At 35.8% G+C, this 24,031-nt stretch overlaps 1 protein-coding gene across 3 annotated transcripts in view; it reads right to left on the bottom strand.

The window, feature by feature from the left end:
* Nucleotides 1–24,031, bottom strand: part of OLA1 (Obg like ATPase 1) — a 176,923-nt gene that overhangs the window by 49,288 nt on the left and 103,604 nt on the right. For all 3 annotated transcript variants that reach the window (XM_035304521.2, XM_054257510.2, XM_002749327.6), the window contains 3 exons: nucleotides 22,790–22,965; nucleotides 1,953–2,033; nucleotides 1,541–1,638 (listed from right to left, as the gene is read on the bottom strand). In XM_035304521.2, coding sequence (XP_035160412.1) covers nucleotides 1,541–1,638; nucleotides 1,953–2,033; nucleotides 22,790–22,965 — 355 coding nt within the window. The remainder of the gene's footprint in view (nucleotides 1–1,540; nucleotides 1,639–1,952; nucleotides 2,034–22,789; nucleotides 22,966–24,031) is intronic.

Raw genomic sequence — 24,031 nt, 5'->3', positions numbered from 1 at the left:
AATTAAAATTTGCTATTTAGACAAGAGTTTACTTTCAATTGCCATAACCATATCATCATCACAACTGGTCTCACAAAAAACATGGGGTGTCTGGCGACAGCTAAATCACAGACTGGCGTCTCCTAAGCAGTCTGTCTACCATTAGGGTCTGGGAAATGGTATTTACTATACAATTAGAGCTAGGGAGTTCTACCTGTAATCATCCAAATACAGGTGTGAGAAGCCCCTTTGGGCAAGGAAACTGACTCATCCCTTTTCATGTAAACTTTGATGTCTGTATTGTTTCACAGAGCCTCAAGAAACTTACTACAATGAGAAGATTTATTAACTGAGGTCAAGTAATAAATTTTAAAATTCATTCCTAAAGGTAACAATTTTTAACACATTAATCATCAAATTTATAAGAATTTGAAAGGAGACAGAACTGATTATTTTAAAGTTAATTACCTGATGGAGGATACTGACCAGCCTGAATGAAATCTTTATGTTAAATTTATGATTTTTATAACATTACCAAAAAGAGGCTAAATTCAGCTTCCTATCAGGAACACAAAATGTCTTATAGTAATATCAACAGGGCATTTTTAGTTGCAGTAATTTCACAGAATTTATTCTAACGATTTATTGGAGTTAACCATCTGACATTAATTATTGTTTTGGCTTCCAGTCTATGAATGTTTATTTTTCAGTTTAAAGCCTTCTCACTCTTTGATATCATATGGAAATGAGAATTTTTAATGGAAAATTGAAACCATGTGCATCTAAGTACTTAATGAAGTACAGGGAGAAACCAACAATATATTTTAGGAGAATTCAGATATTTTGCTTTGGATAGTTTTGATTTGTTTGTACGACTCAATAGTATAAAATACTTAGAGCCAGTGAGGCAAGTCAAAGTGAGTACTGTGCCAAACGTGGACATGCCCACACGTATGAACACATAACTTGCTGAAGTCATTAGTGACAGTAACAAATCTTGCACATTTTGGTTACATGCCAAAAATGACAATCCATACATTAATGCATAGTTTTTACCTTGGTGTACTTTTAAAGCATTTGAAACAGGTACTGGCTTTTCCCCCACATACAACCTTTTTTTTAATATTTTTATTTTTAAAGCATTCAACCTGGATTTTAAAATTCATGCCCAGCTACAACCCCAAGAGGGTAAAGTCACTTATAATGTCAACACAGCTAGAAATTGCTACTGTAAGAAGTTTTATTGTTGTAACTACATTTATTATCATTTTGCAATGGAAATAAACAATAATGTCTAATAAACTTACATTTGATAAGTAAATATATATGATTCAATATTGGTTAATTTAATTCAGTTTTTCTTAAGTGCTCTATAAATCAACTAGAAGACTCACCTGTGTAGGTAAATGCCAAGCAAAGCTTTCTCATCCATTTTAAACTTTTTAATAATAAGAAGAAAAATATTAAAATTAAACATAGCTTTAAGTACATATGTGCGTGTGTGTGTTTGTGTGTGTGCAGAGATGACCCATCTGGGTATATCTGGTGAGGAAAAACTTACCATTTGTTTTTCTTTCGAATGTAGTCTTTTTCAGAAAGATTAACCAAGTAGACCATTGGTTTGGAAGTCAAAAATAAGTGTTTATTCAACACTTCAATCTAAAGTGGGAGATGGAGAAAGAATCCCTTTTAAAAGTTTAGTAAATATGGAGTAAATCACTGAAGAATTTGAAAGTAAACATTCTTTAAAACAAGTAGGCATTTTCATTTTTATAATTCTTGTTTCCAAAGGATTCATGGTTATGAAATATCATGAGTGGGGGAAAAGAAAAAAATAACAAGCCCAGGAATAAGCAATCACTGACAGAAATAAAAGTTTAGATATAATGGTAAGTGTAAAATAATGACAACTCTAATTTGTTCCCTAGGAAATGAAAGCAAAGGCAGTAATAGATGGCATATTTATAACTCACCTCTTTGTCATTCCAATCATGATAGAAGCGAACAGGTTTCTTTTGATCTATAACCCAGGATTTTACTTTGCACATTATATCCTATACGTGATTGAGAAAAAAGTAAATATATATGAATAACTAAGCATTTAGATACTAAATACTAAAATAAAGATTTCAGATTTTCAAAATAAAAATAGATTGTTTTAATGAAAGGGGGGCTAGGACACACAAACAATTATTTTCAATACCTCATTTAAAAACCAAATACTAACAAAACATCGTGGCATTAAATTTTTAATGTATAAAATGGACAATATTAGCAAAAATTGGTAACAGCCTGAAAAATGTCAAGACAATTCAATTATATCAAAGACTAAATACAAGAGGTAATACCACTTCAATATTACCTAGTGATGTCACATAGAAGACAAACATGCTATTAGGAAATGGAGTGAGGGAATATACTGGAGAAAGACTAAATTATACTTTTCCCCCCTAAGAAGAAAAACAAACAAGGCAAAATTGAGTCTATATCAATGATCCAGCCTCCAAAATCTTAAATCAACTGACCAATTCCCTTTTTATTTTAAATTAATTTTTTGCCAACACCTTCTCCCAGCCCACTTCTCCCGCAGCCGCACCCCCAACACCCCCAATCTCCCCACCCCCCCAACCTGCCAAAGCCTCCATTACACAATGGCAAGAGCCCTGCACTGGTGACCTCCAACCAGCTGCATTCACTTTCAGAACATCTCTCTCTGCTGGAAATCTAAAGGCCTTTTAGTTAGCAAGCTAGTGTGCATTCAGAAGGAGTAACTGCAGGAAGAGCCCAATGTGCTTTGTTTCTCTGGCCTTTCTTCACAGAAAGATTAATCATCTGTGAAATGGAAACGGCAAACAGCAAGTGACACAAACTGAACCCTTCAAGCCTTTCCTCATCAGTTTTGTGGTTCTGAATCTAAAAGCTGCGTGTGGCAAGGTTCTCCTTACAGGCAGGTGTTAATAAAAGGCTCTCGGGTCTGAAAGGTCAAATTTAGCTCTTCCAGAAGAAGTGCATTTGAGAGTCATCTGGGTTTTTGTTGTTGTTGTTATTAAAGATAATTTATGGCTATGTTTTAAATATGCATTTCTCAAAATTTATTGTAACACAAGCATTAGTAATCAATTTCTTGGATTTTCATCGATACATTTTACTTTGCCATAATCAGTTATTCTTCTTTATATGTCCATTTGTATAAATTATCTCAATATTTAGTGTACCTTCCTTCCAAATCTTGCTGTTACCAACAGGAAAAATAAGGAAAAAGCCTTAAATCCTTAGATCCTGATTTGAAACCCTCCAGGCAAAGGACTTCCCACAGATTTTAACAAGGAAGGGGCAAGCTGAAAACTTTTAATGAAATCTAACATGTTCTGCTTAAGAATAATCACTTTTACTCTTCTATAACTGAATTTCACTCATAAATGTTTAAAAGTGGCTAATGTAACACCATTTCCTACAAGGAGAAGATCAAAGTGCTATATTACAAATGCATTATGATTAAAAAAGCCCTGTGCAGCCTTGCTATTAACTGTTCTTTAAACCCTAAAAGGCTTCCCATAGATCTCACTTGGCACTGCATATACAACCTTTGACAAGTAATGTAGACCATTTTTATTCATTGCCTAAAATTGTAGGCAATTATGTGCGTCACACTGGCCACCTGCAAATTCTGAATGCCTGCTCTAGTTGTCAGTGCAAAAAACTAATGTCGGAGGGGATTAATCTAGGGGGAGAGAGTCCTCTTTAATGGCTCCAGCAGGTGAAATGGCCCAGCTGGTTACTATGATGAGTGGCCAGAACAGCTTATGTAGAGACACGCAACAAGATTATACAAAAGAAAGAAAAAACAGTGGTACCATCTTATATTTGGTTCCATTAGTTTTTTCAATTAAAGAAAGAAAACAGACAAAAGAAAGCTAAACAAAAATAGGGGAAGAAATTAAATTTTAATCATATAAAAACTATAAAATACTCTGTAACTATAAACATTTTACAAAACCTAAGAGCTTCTATAAGTGCTGATCACTAGTGAAGGAATTTCAGTATTTCTCTTTCATTTTAAATTAACTAGACCATTACTTCAGATATGGGAATCTTATCACAAAAGCATTTTGGCATTAGTTTTTTTTCTTTGTCAAATTACAAATTATATTACAAATTAGGAGCACTCAAAAATTTGTTTGCAGTCAACTAAAATAAGTTAATATAATTCACTTATAATCAAATTCTTAAACAGCATAGTATTCCTTAAAGCCACATTCAAATATTTTTAGAGAAAGTTATACATTACAACCTAGTTTTTGAACAGTTGAAAGAAAAATATTTTGTACTCAGTGCTCTTATTAATTATTCCCACAAAAGATTTAACAGCCAAGAAAAGACAACTTAAATTGACTAAAAGATGTCAGTTTTATTTAAGACAAACCAAAAATAGATTGTTTTTCAAATATGATTATCTTACATAAATGATCAGTATATGGTATAGTTTCAATGTGCTCTTTTCCTTACATAAAGTAAATATTAATTCTAACTTTAGCAAAAAATTAAAAGATGTTATATTCCCTATCTGAAAAACTTCTAAACAGATCAAAGAAAACATTTGGGCTTGTTTGCACATAATGCTTAATGGTTGATTGAATTTATTTCCTTATGTTCATATGCACAAATACATATATAAATAACGATGATTAGAACAATAAAAAGTTCCAGTTAACTGAACTTGGTTAACTGGAAAAGAAAATCAAACACACAATGCATTTAGACGTTGCCTTAGGTTCCATATTTCTTTACTATTATTATATAGAAATACAGATGTAGGGGTACTAAAGTGGGCTGTTTTGATAACTTTAACAAATCCCTCATTTTCAAAATAAATTCTCTACATCATAGAGATACACAAAAACTCCTGGTCATTTGAACATTTTGGTTAGATTGCAGTTATACGAGTGTACTAATTTGAGAGGTAGCAGTATAATGCTTAAGTGTGGGAATAAATCCTAGCCACTTACCAGGTCTGTGAACTATTTCATTGATAAAATGCAGAGAATGAGATCTACCTCCTGTGGGTTGTTGTGATGATTAAAAGAGATAATGCATACAGTGTTTAACACAGTTCTTGGTACAGAATGAATTCTCAATAAATGTGAGTGGTTGCCATTGTTATGATTGCCGAAAGATTAAATACCAGTGATCTGCAAAATGGCAGTATGTTCTCTTGGGTGCTCCTTTAAAGCATTTGTACACTTTTCCATCTGTATAATTATTCACTAGTCCTTTTCTTTAAATTTCAGAGTTACTAAATATACTGGCCTTTTTTAATGAAATCTCCAGTCAGGCTTCTAATCTTCACATACTGCAAGGACTACCTTTTGCTGAACAACTGTCTTTTAACTGCAAAGAAACTTAACCCAAACTCACCTTGAATACCTCACTCTTTTGCTTTGACTCTTTTTACTGATAGCTTCATATTTAACGTTAGAAATGCTCTATTTTCTTGTTATATTTTGTTATTTTTATTACTGTTAACAGCAACTGTAACTTACTTACACTCAGAGCATTATGTGTGACTTGTCTAAATTCCCATAGCTAGTAAGTGGCAGAAATGAGATTCAAATTTAGGTCTAAGTAACTTGAAAGTTCATGTTCTGCTCCATACCCTGGTATATTTGTCTTCCTTACTGCTTTTATAACTCTTCCTCGTTTAGCCTAGACATCCCCCAAGGTTGTTATTCAAAGTCCTCATTCTCAAATTCAGTATTCTTATTATTATTATTTGGGTACAATAGCTGATCATTAATCCGTGTATCACAAAAATAGTAATTTATCTTTGCAGACAATTACATAATAATCCAGTCATTTATTAGACATTCCTAGACTACTAGACTTCTCTATCTTGGTATCTTCAGCTCCCATAGCAGGAATTATCAACCTACAATCCATAAATAGATTTCAAGGATTCCTTAATAAGCTGAAACTGTACATAAAGTTCTGTTTATGTGCCTTTGAGGGAAGACGGCACATATACTTCAACTGCTTTTCAAAGGGATCCATAATCCAAAAGTCCAAGAACAATGGCTATTAGTGACTCTGATGGCAACACTCAAATGCCCCAACAACAGCCAATTAAGTAAATGTTCTAGGTCCAGGGACTCACAGATCAGAGGCTGAGACACTGACCCAAAACTTGCTTTAGCCAGATCCTGCACTGAAAATTTATGTATCTTGATCAATACTGTACTGACAAAAATTCTACCTATTATAATATTTAACAATTTCCAGTAAAAACATAATACGGATGTTGGAGAATATTATATATTAAATATATCATTATTCTAAAAGAACTACTTGCTTGAGGGTAAAAAAAATGTTTAGAGAAGATGGCGCTGTGAGAACAACCCAGGATTGGAGCTCTCGTTGTGTCCGCGGAGAGCTAGTAACCCACATATTATCCTACTATTGAAGTTAACTTAAATCATATCATTTCAACATATTTTGAATGTGGATAACCTTTGTTAACATTAGAAATGTATGGAGTCTCACATTATAAATGAATAAAATTTCAGATTTAAAAAAAAAAATGTTTAGAGTGAAATATATGGGATTTGTCCTACTACATATTAAAATAAGCCATAAAACTATAGTAATTAGAATAGTATAACACTGGCACGAGAATTCAGATATAGATTAGAAACCATCTAAAAAGCCAGGCACAGTGGTCATGCTTGTAATTCTAGCATTTTGGGAGGCTGGGGCAGGAGCATGGCTTGAGACTAGGAGTTTGAGACCACTCTTGGGCAACACAGTAAGACCCCATCTCTACAAAAAATAAAAAATTAATAGGGCGTGGTGGTGTATGCCTGTAGTGCCAGCTACTCAAGAGGCTGAGGTGGTGGGGACTGCTTGAGCCAAGTATGAGGGTGCAGCAAACTATGATCACTCCATGCACTCCAGCCTGAGTGACAGAGCAAGACCCTGTTTCCAAACACATAATGATAGAAATAAACTTTTCTTTTCTTTTTTTTTTTTTTTTTTAAAAAAAAAAGAAAATCTAGGCCAGGCGTGGTAGTTCACAGTTGTCATCCTAGCACCTTGGGAGGCCAAGGCGGTGGATCACCTGAGGTCAGGAGTTTGAGACCAGCCTAGCCAACATAATGAAACCCCCATCTTTACTTAAAAAAAAAAATACAAAAATTGGGGGGGGGGTGCCTGTAATCCCAGCTACATGGGAGGCCGAGGTAGGAGATTTGCTTGAACCTGGGAGGTAAAGGTTGCAGTGAGCTGAGATCTTGCCATTGCACTCCAACCTGGTGACAAGAATAAAACTCTGTCTCAAAAAAAAAAGAAAGAAAGAAAAAAAGAAAATCTAAAATGCCATTAATTGATTAATTGGAGATTTGCTAATTAAGTTATAGAGCACTGATACAACAGAACACTTTGTATCCATTAAAATGAGATATATCTATATGTACATATGCCTGGGAAAACATCCAAAATATACTGCTAAGTGAGAACAGGAGGTTTAGAACAATGGAATATGGTTAAGAATATGGATTTTGGCCATATTCCTCAAGATTTGAGTTCGTGTCCTGGTTCTACCACTTTCTGGCTGAGTAATTTTGGGGAAGTTACCTAATCGCTCTAAGTTTGCTTCTATAAAGCTGTATAGCTCCAATTAAACATATGGTGATGGTGAAAGTAAAACAAGTAAATATTGTAAAACAACTGGCAAGTTCCAGGCATACAGTGGATACTCAATAGATAATAATATTTATGGTAGAGTACATAGTGTAATTCCATTTATGGTTTTGAAACGACATATAATATATACAAATAGACGTACTCAAATAATGAAACTGAATAGATACCACACTAAATAATTAGCTATAGAAATCTCCAGAAGGTTAGATGCCAGAGAGCTTTTCCCTTACTGCCTTCTTTTTAAAACAACACTTTTTAAAATTTTTGATCAATAAATATCACCGTTATAATAGGAAAAAAATGAAGGTATATTCACAGGGAAAGGGGAGGGAGGGACTTCATCTATTCTCTGCCCACCATCTGTAATCCTAAAATTTGATGGCTAAATGGATAGACTTGGTGGTTTAAAAAGGTGATTCACTCTTATTCTGCAATAATTATAACTTCCAAGTTATACTTACCTTCAGGAAAACTTGCCACCATAATTCTGATACTGATATCCAGATGAACTGACATGCTGGTTAGGTAGCTTTAATAAAGACAGCCAACAATGTATCCAGACCGCAAGAATTAGGGCAAGGTTTCCTATTCAAAACAGTCTCGCTAGAAGTCCACTAATACAGCATCCTCCAACTACTCCCTTTAAACACCCGAAATTGAAGAAGAAAAAACAAATCAAACTAAGCTTTCTCTTATAAAATAGACCTTCACTGTATATTCTATTAATAACCTGATGTTTGAGATCTCTCTGAATTACAGTGTTAAGCATTTGTTGTTCTACTAGATGAAGGCTGCTATTTATGAAGGCTAGAGTACTGATCCCTGACTAATATCCTTCTACATACCTGAATGACTGAAACTCCAGAAAAGGATTAGGCAATAACAGACAGAACTAGCAGTAATGCTCTATATGACAATGAGTATATGGGTGTGTGTGTGTGGGATCCCCCAAGAATTAACATGATAGGTTAATTCTAGCAATAACTTTGGTAGAATACATGTTGCCAGTTGTAGATTTTCAGTTACATGATTCACTGAAGCAGATAGTAACACCATCACCACCCTAATATAATGTTCCTAGCCCCTGTCTGCAATAAAGTGGTAACCCAAATGGACACCAATTTACTTCTGAGGTATATTCTAAGTTTGAGGTATACACTCAAGGATCTGGCCATTACTAAAAAGAAGAAGGCAACTGTCCCCCTATGATTCCTAAAAATAAGTTTGAATGGATTTTGCCATGTTTAAGGAAGGGGTAGAGTTTGTGGGGAAGCCAACAAATCTGATTTTAATAAAAGGAATACTGATAATTCATGGAAAGTAGAGTCATAGGAAAAACACATCTTTAAAAATGACCAAGAAACAAAAAAAACCTCAATGAATTATTTGGCATAATTAGTAGAATGCAAAAAGATAAGAGCATCTATGCAATAGGAGCATGAGGTCATGAAAAGAGAACAGTGAGGCTAGAAAAAAACGAGTATGTCAAAGGAGTTGATAAAAGTACAAATATTTTTAATGAAACCAAAATCAAAGTAGAAAAATAAAAGTCCAATCCAGAGACGCAGTGATATGGCAGAAGATAATCAATGGTCTCTAAGTCAAAATCGAGAAGGGAATATACTGAAGTAGAACATACACTCAGTGTAGCATATATAAGTGCCCAAATGAACTATCAGAGAATAAACACATGCCTGCAATTAACTTCCTGATCAACATTTAGAATATTAGTAGTAGTATAGTCACAATGTTTCATTCCTCTTCAGAGATAATCACTATTCTGGCTTCTTTGCATCACAAAGCAGCCTGTTTTGAAACTTATAGAAATAATCATACAATATATATTATTTTGTGTCTGGCTTCTTCTGCTTAATATTATTTGTGAGATTCATCCATGCCATTCCATGTAGCAGTACTGTGTTGTTCTCCACTGTATAATATTTCACTGTAGGAATATTGCACAATTAAACATTCTACTGTTAATGGACATCTAAGCTATTCATACTTTAATGCTATTAGGAATAAGGCTGCTATAAACCTTCTTGTACATGTATTTTGGTAAATTTGTGCATGCATTTCTCTTGAGTATATTCCTAAGATTAGAATTGCTTGGTCATAGGTCAGACATTTATCCAAACTTCATACATATTACTAATAAATTTTCAAAAGCAGATGTACTAATTTACACTCCCATCAGCACTGTATGACAATTTCATTTGCTTCACATTCTTCCCAACACTTGGTATTGTCAGTCTTATTAATTTATGGCAAATGTATGGTTTCTCACCATAGTCTGAAATTGCATCTCTGTGGTGATTAATGAGGAATTTTCTTCTTTTGTGAAGTACTTGTTGAAGTATCTGCATATTTTTCATATCGGGCTGTCTGTCTAGGAGTTCTTTGCTGTATACTGCAAATATCTTCTTTCTCTGAGGAATGTTGCTTTTATGTTCATGAAATCATCTATAATTTTTCTCTCTTATAAGATTTTGGTATCATGACTATTCTGACCTCATAAAACTAGGTGAGAAGTTTTTCTTCTTTTTCTACTGTATGAAAAACTGTGACTGAGACTTTACATGTATACTAAAGTCATATGGGTCAGGGCTTTTATTTATAGTAACGTTTAAAATTATGAGTTCAATTTCTTCAAAAGATATAAGACTACTTACATTTTTTATTTCCTTTTAAACTCATTTTGTTAAGTAGTCTTTTAAATTTGCCCATCTCATATTTTTCAAAATCAATGCCATAAATTGCTTATAATATCTTCTTAGTAGTATGTTGATGTCTATAGAATCTACAGTAATACATTTTCATTTATAATGCTAGTTTTTTGCTTCTCTTTTCCCCCCCTTCACTAGTCTTGCTAAGAATTTATATTTTACTAGTGTTTTCAAATGACCAACTTTTGGCCTTTTTGATCCTTTTTATTACATGTTTCTTTCCTATTTCATTAATATTTACTTTCATCTTGTTTCATTTTATCTAATTTCTCTGGGTTCCTTTTATTGTTCTTTTTCTAATTCTTTCAGAAAAACACTTTCAGATCACTGATTTCACCTTTCCTTATTTTGAGACATATATATTTATGTCTAAATTTATAGAACTTGAGTGTATACAACAGAAAAAACAAATTTTGACATATTGCATTTTCATTATCATAAACTATTTTCTTTCCATAGTGACTTCTTCTTTGAAACATGAGATCTTTTAGAATTATACTGCTTAACTTCCAGACATTTAGAAAAGTTCTAGTAATCTTCCCATCATTGACTGCTAAGTTCAATTTCATAGTGTTCAGGTAATATATTCTTTATAATTTCAATAATTTGAAATTCATTCATTGTTCTATAGCCAATGAAATGGTCAATTTTGGTAAATGTTCCATTTTTACTTGAAAAGAATGTACATTCTACTGTTGTTGGGTGCAGTATCCTATATATGTCAATTAAATCAAGTTCCTTCATTTAGTTGTTTAAATCTCCTATATTCTTTACTAAAATTGTGTGTGCTTATTCTATCAATTACTAAAAGTATTAAGATTTCTCTCACTACTATAGATTTGTTTTTGTTTTGTCTTTCAATCCTGCCACTTTTTGCATTACGTATTTTAAGGTTATCTTATTATGCACCTATAAACTTAAGTTACCATGCCTCCTGGTCTACTGAACATTTGGCATCATGAAATGTCCCTTGTAACGCCTTTAAAGTCTACTTTGATATCGTATACTACATTAACAACTTTTTGTTGTTAGGGCTTGCACAGTATACATTTCTTCATTCTTTGCTTTCAATGCTTCTGTATCTCCAACTTACAATGGTTCATTTGATTTCAGATTTTTTACTTTACTGGGATATAACCGTGTTGTAAGTCAAGAAGAATTTGGGCCTATGATAGTTCAGCTTATGAATTCTGGGCTTTATGATGGGTTTATTGGGGTATTAGTGCTTTTTTTTGACATACAATATTTTCTTTCCTTTTTGAGACAGTCTCGCTTTTTCACCCAGGCTGGAGTGCAGTTGTTTGATCTCAGCCCACTGCAAACTCTGCCTCTGGGGTTCAAGCAATCTCCTGCCTCAGCCATCGAGTAGCTGGGATTACAGGTGTGCGCCACCATGCCTGGCTGATTTTTGTATTTTTAGTAGAGACAGCGTTATGCTACATTGGTTTCTTAGTCTCAAGTGATCCACCTGCTTCGGCTTCCCAAAGTGCTTGGATTACAGGCATGAGCCACTGTGCCAGGCTGACAAAATATTTTCAACTTATGATGTAACCCCAATATAAGTCCAGAAACATCTGTATTTACAATGTGTTTCTTGTAAGCCGAAGAGAAGTGGCCTTTTCAAACCCAATCTGACATTCTTTGTTTTTTTAATTTTAAAAAAATTTATTAAAGTGAAATACATAAAACATAAAATAAGTCATCTGAACGTAATTTAGTACTAAAGCATTTCATACACTCACAATGTTAGGCAAACCACCTCTATCTAGATCCAAAACATTTCCATCACTTCAAAATAAAGCAATGTACTCATAAGCAGTTTCTAGCCATTATTACTCCCCCTAGTCTCTGACAACCACCAATATGCAGTTATCTCTCTATGGATTTGCCTATTCTTAATACTTCATATATACAGAATCATTCACAATGTGACCTTTTGTGCCTGGCCTCTTTCACATGGCATAATGTTTTTGAGGCTCATGCACATTGTAGCATCAGTACTTCATTCCTTTTTGGCTATTATGACTTGCTATTATGAACATGACATGCACATATATTTGTTTGAGTAACTGTGTTGGGTATATACCCAGAATTAGAATTGCTAGTTCATATGGTAAGTCTATAATTAACTTTTTGAGTAACTGCCAAACTCATTTTTTCTCTTTCCCCAGAGAAAGTAAATTTACTTGAAATTTTATTTTTAACTGACACATAATAATTGTGTATGCTTATGGGGTACAGTGTGATGTTTTGATACATATACACTTTGTGTAATGATCAATTGCGGTATTGAGCATATTCATCACCTCATACATTTATCAATTCTTTGTAGTAAGAACATTCAAAATCTTCTTTTCTGGTTATTTTGAAATACAGTCTTTGTCTTTTATTGCAGTATTACAACATTTTTACTCAATTTTACTGCTCCTACCCTGTCTGTATTATTGTCATGTATTTTAACTGAACTATATATTAAAATATGTTATCATTATTGTTTCATTTTTACTTTTTATTTTGAAAAAATTTAAACTTATAGAAAAGCTGTAAGAATAATACCAGCACAAAGTTCCAGTATGAGATAATGAAAAAGTTCTGAAAATATATATGGGTAATAGTTGTACAATATTATACATGTACTTAATGCTAGTGAATTATACACTTAAAATGATTAATGGTATATTTTATGTTAGGTATAGTTTACCACAATAAAAAAAGTTTTTTTCAAGGAACAGGGAACTTTTGATTTAGGCTATGTCTTGAAGAATAACTAAGAAATGCGAATGGAAGAGAACCAAAGAGGTAAAGTTCTGATAAATGACCTCATGTAAAATCAGTACATTTAAAGCCCTACATTCACTATCAGGAAAATTGAGAAAAAAAAAAAAACAGAGTTAAATCAGGCAAATCCAAATCTCAAAGAACTTTGTGAGCCATGGCCTTTATGTTACCAGTATCCCATAGAAAATAGGTATTTTAATCATGGGAATAACATGATTAGATCTTCATTTTAGGTTAGTGGAAAACAAGAGCAAGCTAGAGGAAAAAAGATCAGTTAAACTGCAAAAATAAATTAAGCATAATTGAGGCTCAAACCAAAGAAGTAGTCATAAAAACAAGGAAGAAGAAAGGTATGGGGAATATTCAAGAAATAAAATCAACAGGATGAGACACAGATGGTATAAAAGAGGAAGGAGTCATAGATAACAGCTTCTCTGTTAAACAATTTGGTTCAATTAACTAGAAATTATGAAGACTGAGAGTCCAGCCTTACCAAAAATTAGTCTAGTATCATGCTTTTTTAGAAATAATCTCTTTCAGTCATATATGAATAGTGCTGAAAGGACACACAACAGTCCGAAGAGAAGAAAGGGGTAAATGTGAAGACAAAAGGAGGAACAGATTTTTACAGTACAACCATACCTCAGAGATATTGCAGGTTTAGTTCCAGACCACTGCAATAGAGTATTGCTATAAAGCAAGTCACGCAATTTTTTTTGTTTCCTAGTACGCATACGAATTATGTTTATACTATATGGTAGTCTGTTAAGTGTCTACAAAAACAATGTACAAACCTTAATTTAAAAATATTTTTTACCAAAAAATGCTAATGATCAGCTGTGCCTTCAGTGAGTTATAATCTTTTTGCTGGTGGGGGGTTTTGCCTTAATGTTGATGGCTGCTGACTGATCAGGTTAGTGGTTGCTGAAGGTTGGCTGGCTGTGTCAATTTCTTAAAATATGAAAGCAATGAAGTTTGCCATATCAATCAACTCTTCCTTTCACAAAAAATTTCCCTGTGGCATGCAGTGCTGTTTCACAGCATTTTACTCACATTTCAACTTCTCTTAAAACGGAAGCCAATCCTCTCAAACCCTGCCACTGCTTTACCAACTAAGCTTATTTGATATTACTCTAAATTTGTTGTTGTCATTTCAACAGTGTTCACAACATCTGCACCAGCAGGAGATTCCATCTCAAGAAACCACTTTCTTTGCTAATCCATAAGAGGCAAGTTCTCATCCATTCAAGTTTTATCATGAGATTACAGCAGTTCCATCATGTCTTCAGGCTCCACTACGTCTAGTTGTCTTGCTGTTTCCACCACATCTGCAGTTACTTCCTCCACTGAAATGTTGAACCTCTCAAAGTCATCTATGTGGATTTGGAATCAACTCATCTCAAACTCCTATTAAGGTTGATGTTCTGAACTCTCATGAATCATGAATACTCTTTTTCTTTTTCCAAAATGGAATCTTGCTCTGTCAACCAGGCTGCAGTGCAGTGGCACAATCTCAGCTCACTGCAACCTCCACCTCCCAGGTTCAAGCAATTCTCCGGCTTCAGAACTCGAGTAACTGGGATTATAGCCACACACTACCACACCCGGCTATTTAAAAAAAAAAATTTTTTTTTTTTTAATTTTTAGTAGAGACGGGGTTTCACCATGTTGGCCAGGCTGGTCTTGAACTCCTGACCTCATGATCCACCCACCTTGGCCTCCCAAAGTGCTGGGATTATAGGCATGAGCCACCATGCCATATAAGCCATAAATATTCTTAATGGCATATAGAATGGTGAATCCTTTCCAGAAGGTTTTCAATTTATTTTGCCCGATCCATCAGATAAATCACCACCTATGACAGCTACAGTCTTCATGAAATGTATTTCTTAAATAACAAGATTTGTACATAAAAATTACTCCTTGATCTATGGGCTGCAGAATGGACGTTGTCTTAGCAGCTATGAAAACAACTTTAACCTCCTAGCACATCTCTGTCAGAGCTCTTGAATGATCAGGTACTCTGTCAATGAGCAGTAGGTCTCAATGAAAGGAATTGTTTTTTTCTGAGCAGTAGGTTTCAACAGTGGGCTTAAAATATTCAGTAAACCATGCTGTAAACAGATGTGCTGTTATAGAGGTTTTGTGGTTCCACTTATATAGCACAGGCAGAATAGATTTAGCATAACTCTCAAGGGCTCTAGGATTTTCAGGATGGTAATGAGCATTGGTTTCAACTTAAAGTCACCAACTGCCTTAGCCCTTAACAAGGGAGTGAGCTTATCCTTTGAAGCCAGGCTTTGACTTCTTTTCTCAAGCTATGAAATTCCTTCTTCCAAGGCTCTTTTGCCGACATTGAACATCTGTTGTTTTCATTGTCTTCATCAATGATCTTAGTTTGACCGGGAGAACTCGCTGCAGCTTCTACATCAGCACTTGTGGCTTCACCTTGCAGTTTTATATTAGGGCCATGGCTTCTTTTCTTAAACCTCATGAAACAACTGCTGCTAGCTTCCAGTCTTTTTTCTGCAGATTCCTCACCTTTCTGTTTTCTAACTATAATTAAAGAGAGTTAGGACCTTGCTCCAGACTAGTCTTTCACTCAAGAGAATATTGTGGATAGTTTAATCTTCTATGAAGAACACTAAAATTTTCTCCATATTAGCCAGGCATGGTGGAACACATTTCTAATCCCAGCTACTTTGGAGGCTGAAGTGAGAGGATCACTTAAGCCTAGGGGTTTGGATCCAGCCTGAGCAATGCAGTAAGACACCATGTCAAAAAACAGAACTAAAACAAAACTGTTTCCCCATATCAGCAATAAAGCTGTTTTGCTTTCTTCTCATTTGTGTGTTCTCTGGAGGAGCACTTTTAATTTCCTTCAAGAACTTTTCCTTTGCATTCACAACTTGGCTAACTGGTGCAAAAGAACTGGTTTTCAGCCTATCTTGGCTGTCAACATGCCTTCCTCACTAAGCTTAATCATTTCTAGCTTTTGATTTAAAGTGAGAGATGTGACTCTTCCTTTCATTTGAACACTCAGAAGCCATTGTAGGGGTATCATTAACATTTGGCCCAATTTCAATGCTGTGTCTCAGGGAACACAGACAACCCGGGAGAGGGATAGGGATGGGAAACAGCCAGTAGTTGCAGCAATCAGAGCACACCCAACATTTATCCATTGTTTGCTGCCTTCTATGTGATTGGTTCATGCCTCCCCAAAGCAGTTATAACAGGAACATCAAAGATCACTGATCAAAGACTACCTTAACAGATACTATAATAATAAAAGGGTTTAAAATATTGTAAGAATTACCAAAATGTGACAGAGACACAAAAGGAGCACATGCTATTGGAAAAATGGCACTGACTTGCTCAACACAGGTTGCCACAAACCTTCAATTTGTATAACAACAAAAACCCCAAAGCCCACGATACCTGTGGAACCAAATAAAGCGAAGGTCAACAAAACAAAGTATGCTTGTATGCTACTCTGAATCTTTCAATTTTCATTAAAAACAAATACCTTAAATATTTCAAATATTATGTTAAGCTGGGTGCGGTGGCCCTCGCCTGTAATCTCTCTCAGCACTCTGCGAGGCCGAGGCAGGCGGAACACGAGGTCAGGAGTTAGAGACCAGCCTGGCCAATATGGTGAAACCTCGTCTCTACTAAAAATACAAAAAAAAATCGGCCAGGCATGATGGCGCATGCCTGTAGTCCTAGCTGCTTGGGAGGCTGAGGCAGAAGAATCGCTTGAACCCAGGAAGCAGAGGTTACAGTGAGCCAAGATTGCGCCACTGCACTCCAACCTGGGTGCAGAGCAAGACTCCCCCTCAAAAAAAAAAAAAAAAAAAACCAAAACTTATGTCAATATAAGTTTTTAAAATTGCTTTAAGAATATAAGAAGAAACTGCTATATCATACTGAATGGGCAAAAACTGGAAGCATTCCCTTTGAAACCCGGCACTAGACAAGGATGCCCTCTCTCACCACTCCTATTCAATATAGTACTGGAAGTTCTAGCCAGAGCAATCAGGCAAGAAAAAGAAATAAAGGGTATTCAAATAAAAAAGGTGGAAGCCAAATTGTCTCTATTTGCAGACGACATGATAGTATACCTAGAAGACCCCATCGCCTCAGCCCAAAAACTCCTGAAACTGATAAGCAACTTCAGCAAAGTCTCAGGATATAAAATCAATGTGCAAAAATCACAAGCATTCCTCTACACCAATAACAGACTTAAAGAGAGCCAAAGCAAGAATGAACTGCCATTCACAATCGCTACAAAGAGAATAAAATACCTAGGAATACAACTCACAAGGAACGTAAGGGACCTCTTCAAGGAAAACTACAAACCACTGCTCAACAAAATAAGAGAGGACACAAACAGATGGAGAAACATTCCATGTTCATGGTTAGGAAGAATCAGTATCGTGAATATGACTATACTGCCCAAAGTAATTTACAGAATCAATGCCATCCAATCAAGCCACCATTGACTTTCTTCACAGAACTGGAAAAAACTACCACGAACTTCATATGGAACCAAAAGAGAGCCCGCATAGCCAAGTCAATTCTAAGCAAAAAGAACACAGCAGGGGGCATCACACTATCGGACTTCAAACTATACTACAAGGCTACAGTAATCAAAGCAGCATGGTACTGGTACCAAAACAGAGATATAGACCAATGGAACAGAACAGAGGCATCGGAGGCAACACAGCATATCTACAACCATACAATCTTTGATAAACCTGACAAAAACAAGCAATGGGGAAATGATTCCCTGTTTAATAAATGGTGTTGGGAAAACTGGCTAGCCATGTGCAGAAAGCAGAAACTGGACCCCTTTCTGGCACCTTACACTAAAATTAACTCCAGATGGATTAAAGACTCAAACATAAGACCTGGCACCATAAAAACCCTAGAAGAAAATCTAGGCAAAACCATTCAGGACATAGGAGTAGACAAGGACTTCATGACCAAAACACCAAAAGCATTGGCAACAAAAGCCAAAATAGACAAATGGGACCTAATCAAACTCCACAGCTTCTGCACAGCAAAAGAAACAGTCACCAGAGTGAATCGGCAACCAACAGAATGGGAAAAAATTTTTGCAGTTTACCCATCTGACAAAGGGCTGATATCCAGAATTTACAAAGAACTCAAACAGATGTACAGGAAAAAAACAAACAAGCCCATTCAAAAATGGGCAAAGGACATGAACAGACACTTTACAAAAGAAGACATACATGAGGCCAACAAACATATGAAAAAATGCTCATCATCACTGGTCATCAGAGAGATGCAAATCAAAACCACATTGAGATACCATCTCACGCCAGTTAGAATGGCGATCATTAAAAAATCTGGAGACAACAGATGCTGGAGAGGATGTGGAGAAATAGGAACACTTTTACACTGTTGGTGGGATTGTAAATTAGTTCAACCATTGTGGAAGACAGTGTGGCGATTCCTCAAGGCCTTAGAAATAGAAATTCCATTTGACCCAGCAATCCCATTACTGGGTATATATCCAAAGAACTACAGATCGTTCTACTATAAGGACACATGCACATGAATGTTCATTGCAGCACTGTTTACAGTAGCAAAGACCTGGAACCAACCCAAATGCCCATCGATGATAGATTGGATTGGGAAAATGTGGCACATATACACCATGGAATATTATGCAGCAATCAAAAATGATGAGTTCATGTCGTTTGTAGGGACATGGATGAATCTAGAGAACATGATTCTCAGCAAACTGACACAAGAACAGAAAATGAAATACCGCATATTCTCACTCATAGGTGGGTGATGAAAAATGAGAACACATGGGCACAGGGAAGGGAGTACTACACACTGGGGTCTATTGGGGGGAATAGGGGAGGGACATTGTGGGGGAGAGCTGGGGAGGAATAGCCTGGGGAGAAATGCCAAATGTGGGTTAAGGGGATGAAGGCAGCAAAACACAATGCCATGTGTGTACCTATGCAACTGTCTTGCATGTTCTGCACATGTACCCCAAAACCTAAAATGCAACAAAAAAAAAAAGAAATGTGCTAATAGCTACATATTACTGAAGACATTGATTTTTTACCCAAACATTTTCAGAAAAAAAGACTCATAATTTCTGGTGGACTTTAGTTCTTCAATTAGATAACTATTAGTTCTATAAATATTTTCTAACTATAATGCTTTCCAAATAATCGATACAAAATATATTGTTCCTTAAAGCCTAACTTCATTTTCCAAATTTCATTTTTCCAAATGGAATGTACATACACTTAAATAGATTTAAAATTAACCTTGATATTGAAGAGTTGGTATTATAGATTGAATCCCATTCCTGATACTCAGCAAGTAAACTTATTTGGGAATTAATTAAGCTGAAGCCATACTTACAGGAAGGTGGGCTTGTATGCCAATGACTCATGTCCTTATAAGAAGAGGGAAATTTGGACAGAGACACACAGGAAATGTGGCCACGTGAAGACTAAGGCAGAGTTTGGAGTTCTGCTGCCACAAGGCAAGGAACGCCTGGAGCTACCAGAAGCTAGAACTTCTGCCCCATAAAGGTTTCAGAGGGATCATGGCTCTGCCAACACCCTGACTTCAGACTTATCCTCCAGAATGGGGAAAGAAGAAATGGTTGTTTAAAGCCATCCAGTTTGTGATGCTTGTTATGGCAATCGAGGAAACAAACACACCTGGCTAACAAGAGAAAATGCTTATCCCACTCCTGCCTTCTTTTGTGCCTGGGTTTTACTCCAGATAGCAAGACTCACTATGAAAGGTGTTATCTTGGCCGGTTGCGGTGGCTCACGCCTGTAATCCCAACACTTTGGGAGGCAGAGGCGGGCAGATCACGAGGTTAGGAGTTCAAGACCAGCCTGACCAATATGGTGAAATCCCGTCTCTACTAAAAATACAAAAGAAATCTGCGGGCATGATGGCACAGGCCTGTAGTCCTAGCTACTCGGGAGGCAGAAGAATCGCTGAGGCAGAAGAATCGCTTGAACCAGGGAAGCAGAGGTTGCAGTGAGTTGAGATTGTGCCACTGCGCTCCAGCCTGGGTGACAGAGTGAGACTTCATCTCAAAAAAAAGAAAAAAAGATATATCTTATATCAGAATAGATCAACCTTGCTCTCAGGAAAAGCTCTACTTTACCATTAAAAAGTTGGCTCCTGTTTCATGCTAGAGTATATTTAACCCAAGTCTTTCATGCTTATTAACATAAAAATATAAATGACACTTTGGGAGGCCGAGGCGGGTGGATCATGAGGTCAAGATATCGAGACCATCATGGTCAACATGGTGAAACCCCGTCTCTACGAAAAATACAAAAAATTAGCTGGGCATGGTGGCGCGTGCCTGTAATCCCAGCTACTCAGGAGGCTGGGCAGGAGAACTGCCTGAACCAAAAGGCGGAGGTTGCGGTAAGCCGAGATTGCGCCATTGCACTCCAGCCTGGGTAACAAGAACGAAACTCCGTCTCAAAAAAAAAAAATCATATATATATATATATATATATATATATATATATGACATCCAAATCTAGAAACTGGAAATTTCATAGAGAAAGAGGTTTGAATGTTGAATTTATGAAAGATTACCCAGAAAATAAAGAAGATACATTTAATGAACAGGAAGAATCAACAATATTAAAAAATAATCAGGTAAATACCTGGTAAACAATGACCTGCCTATCTTTCTCATAACTTTCAAGTAGCGATCTCTTTTCTATCCATCACATTTTTATGCTATTAGACCATTTGCTAGAGAACATAAGAAATATATTTCTAAAAGAAATTTCCCTACAGTAACTAGTTGATATCATAATCATATAGGTATCCACTTTTTTTCTTTTCTTTTCTTTTAAATTGACATGGAGTTTCACTCTGTCACCCAGGCTGGAGTGCAGTGGGTGATTTTGGAACATTGTAGCTTCTGCCTCCCAGGTCCCAGTGATTCTCCTGCCTCAGCTTCCTGAGTAGGTGGGATTACAGGTGTGTGCCACCACCCCTGGCTAATTTTTGTATTTTTAGTAGAGATGGGGTTTCATCATGTTGGCCAGGCTGGTCTTGAACTCGTGATCTCAGGTGATCCACCACCTGCCTTGGCCTCCCAAAGTGCTGGGATTACAGGCTTCCCATGCCCATATCCCCTTTGCCCTCACAGGTCCAGTATATGGTTATGGCTTAAGGTAAGCATTTGTTAGTCTGTCTAAACTCTATGATCAAACCACAAAGACATCAGACACCAGGGAGTTAACACTCCTAGGAGAACCCATAGCCTTAACTGGTTGATAATTACCCCAGCTTCCTCACTCTTGTAGAAAATTACAAGGTACTTTCCATACTGCTTTTCCAGAGGCTCCCAGACGGACTGAGCCCCAGCGGCCCATGGGGGTAATCTGCTCATTTACATACTTTGTGTTGGTTACATTCTCTTGCTAGTTTCAATTCCTTACTCTCTGATGTGTGTCTCCTGATACAGTTCCCAAAGAAAGAAACTACAGTCATGTAGTGCTTAATGATGAGGATAGTGTTCTGAGAAATGTGTCTTTCAGCAATTTTGTCCTTGTGCAAACAATGCAGAATATACTTTCACAAACATAGATTGTACAGCTTACTATACCCCTTAGGCTGTGGGGTATATGGTATATCCTATTGCTCCTACAAATCTGTACAGCATGTTATTGTGTTGAATACTGTAGGCAATTGTAACACAATGGTAAATATTTGTGTATCTAAACATAGAAAAGGTATAGAAAAAATCTGATGTTATAATCTATGAGACCATCATTGTGTATTTTTTTGAGATGGAATCTTGCTGTGTCACTTAGGCTGGAGTGCAGTGGCACAATCTCTGCTCACTGCAACCTCTGCCACCCAGGTTCACGTGATTCTCCTGCCTCAGCCTCCTGAGTAGCTGGGATTAAAAAGTAGCTGAGTAGCTAATTTTTGTGTTTTTAGTAGGGATGGGGTTTTGCCATGAGCCACCACACCCGGCCAGGGCACTGTTTTTTAAATATTAAAAACAATTCAATCATATGTAAACTAAAAGCTTCAAAATACATTTTGGAACATTTATTATAACATTAGTAATAATTATTCATTCTAATATGAAAACACCTTTGAATATTAAGAGCAATGATGCATGTTTTCATTCCACACAAGAGTAAAATGATCTGTCTACTTTAAGAGTGTATTCATTTAGTCAACCCCTATGGAGAACCAATTCTTTGTATAAATCACTTCTTCAAATCCATGAAACCTGTATGAGTCATTTCTCCAAATCCAGTAAATTCTTCATCATAAAACCACACTTTATTAACACTAAAACTTGAAGATCTACATAGAATCATATAAAACACTCATTATTACTGCTAGCTATTGCTTGCTCAGAACCCCCTAAATAGCCTATCACCATGGCCCTTGGTTGTTTTAAAATAAAGCTTCTTAACAATTTTTTACACAGAAATAACCCTTGGCTTGTAAAATTCCATCCCCATATTAGATATGTCACATGCATTATTTTAAACATTTAATCAAGAAAAATAAACTCTTGAGTGTTGAAAGAAGCTGAAATTTTTACTTACATATTCAGGTTTTAGTTTTTTATCTCCTCCTCTCACAGCCACCTTTTCTAGTTTATCTATAATGGGCCCAATCATTTCCTCATCTTTAAGCTGAAGCTCTTCATGTATTATTTCTATATCTCGAATAGGATCTACACTTCCTTCAACATGCGTGATATCATCATCTTCAAAAGCACCTAAAATGAATTAAAGGGAAGCAATTCAATAAACAAATAATACAGAGGGTTCATTATGGTTAGAGCAGAATGAGAGATTCCTAGAAGGTTAACAAATAAAGATAATAAATAAATTACTCTGGCTTCTTGGCAAGTAGGACACAGCATTTTTTCCCTCATTTAGTAATACTGAGGCTACTAGCAACAAAAGAGTAGTTCAAGAGCCTCAATATTTCAAAAATTGATTTAAATAAATAAAATTGTGGTCTTTACAAAAACAAAATTATGTTCCAGAACTACTGTCATTTCCAACTTTGGTACATTAAAAGATACTGAATTCCAGGCATGAAAGACTGAAGTTCTAAACTGCACTATTAGGGTTTCCAAGGGAAACCAGATTTGGGGGGGGTCTGAAATCATCTGGCAGACCTCTTCCCTGCTTCAATCTACTGTATCACTGTGGTTCTGACGGTGATTAGATAATGAACCACTCAGACACACAATTTACACAGCAGCTAATTTCATCGGCCTGATTTGAGGGTATGGTTTTTAGGGGACTATCAAAGAAGCAGATGAAGGTGCATTTGTCATATATGAGTGACAACCATTCACACTATCTGAACAAAATGATGCTGGCCCTTATTAGAAACACATGCTATTATCACATATTTAAAGTGCAGTTGAAGCCATAATTTCAAATTGCCAACTGGAAACATAAGGGTAAAACAACCAGATATTACTGAAGCATGTGTACTGACTTTCTGCCCTTTTGAAGACATAATGTGGCAACATAATTCAACTGGGATTTACTCAAATTACCAGATAAAGAACAGTATCATAAAAAATGAACAAATACTGAGAAATATTACAAACAGAAAGCAATGATATACCCATGAAACAATATACACATTTATAAATAGATTAATTTCATTAAAATTACCAATTAGATTATAGTCTCAAAATGAGATGTTTTCAAACATAAAGTATCAATTATTTTAGACAGAGGTATCAAAGAAATCATGAGAGAATTTGATTGAGTTTGGTAAGAGAAACAGTGAACATAGCTCATTCTTAAATACCAACAACC

Source organism: Callithrix jacchus, chromosome 6 (genome assembly GCF_049354715.1).
Source record: "Callithrix jacchus isolate 240 chromosome 6, calJac240_pri, whole genome shotgun sequence".
Taxonomy (NCBI): domain Eukaryota; kingdom Metazoa; phylum Chordata; class Mammalia; order Primates; family Cebidae; genus Callithrix; species Callithrix jacchus.
The sequence above is the reverse complement of the archived record's forward strand: the minus strand, read 5'-3'. Positions and strand labels throughout refer to the sequence as shown.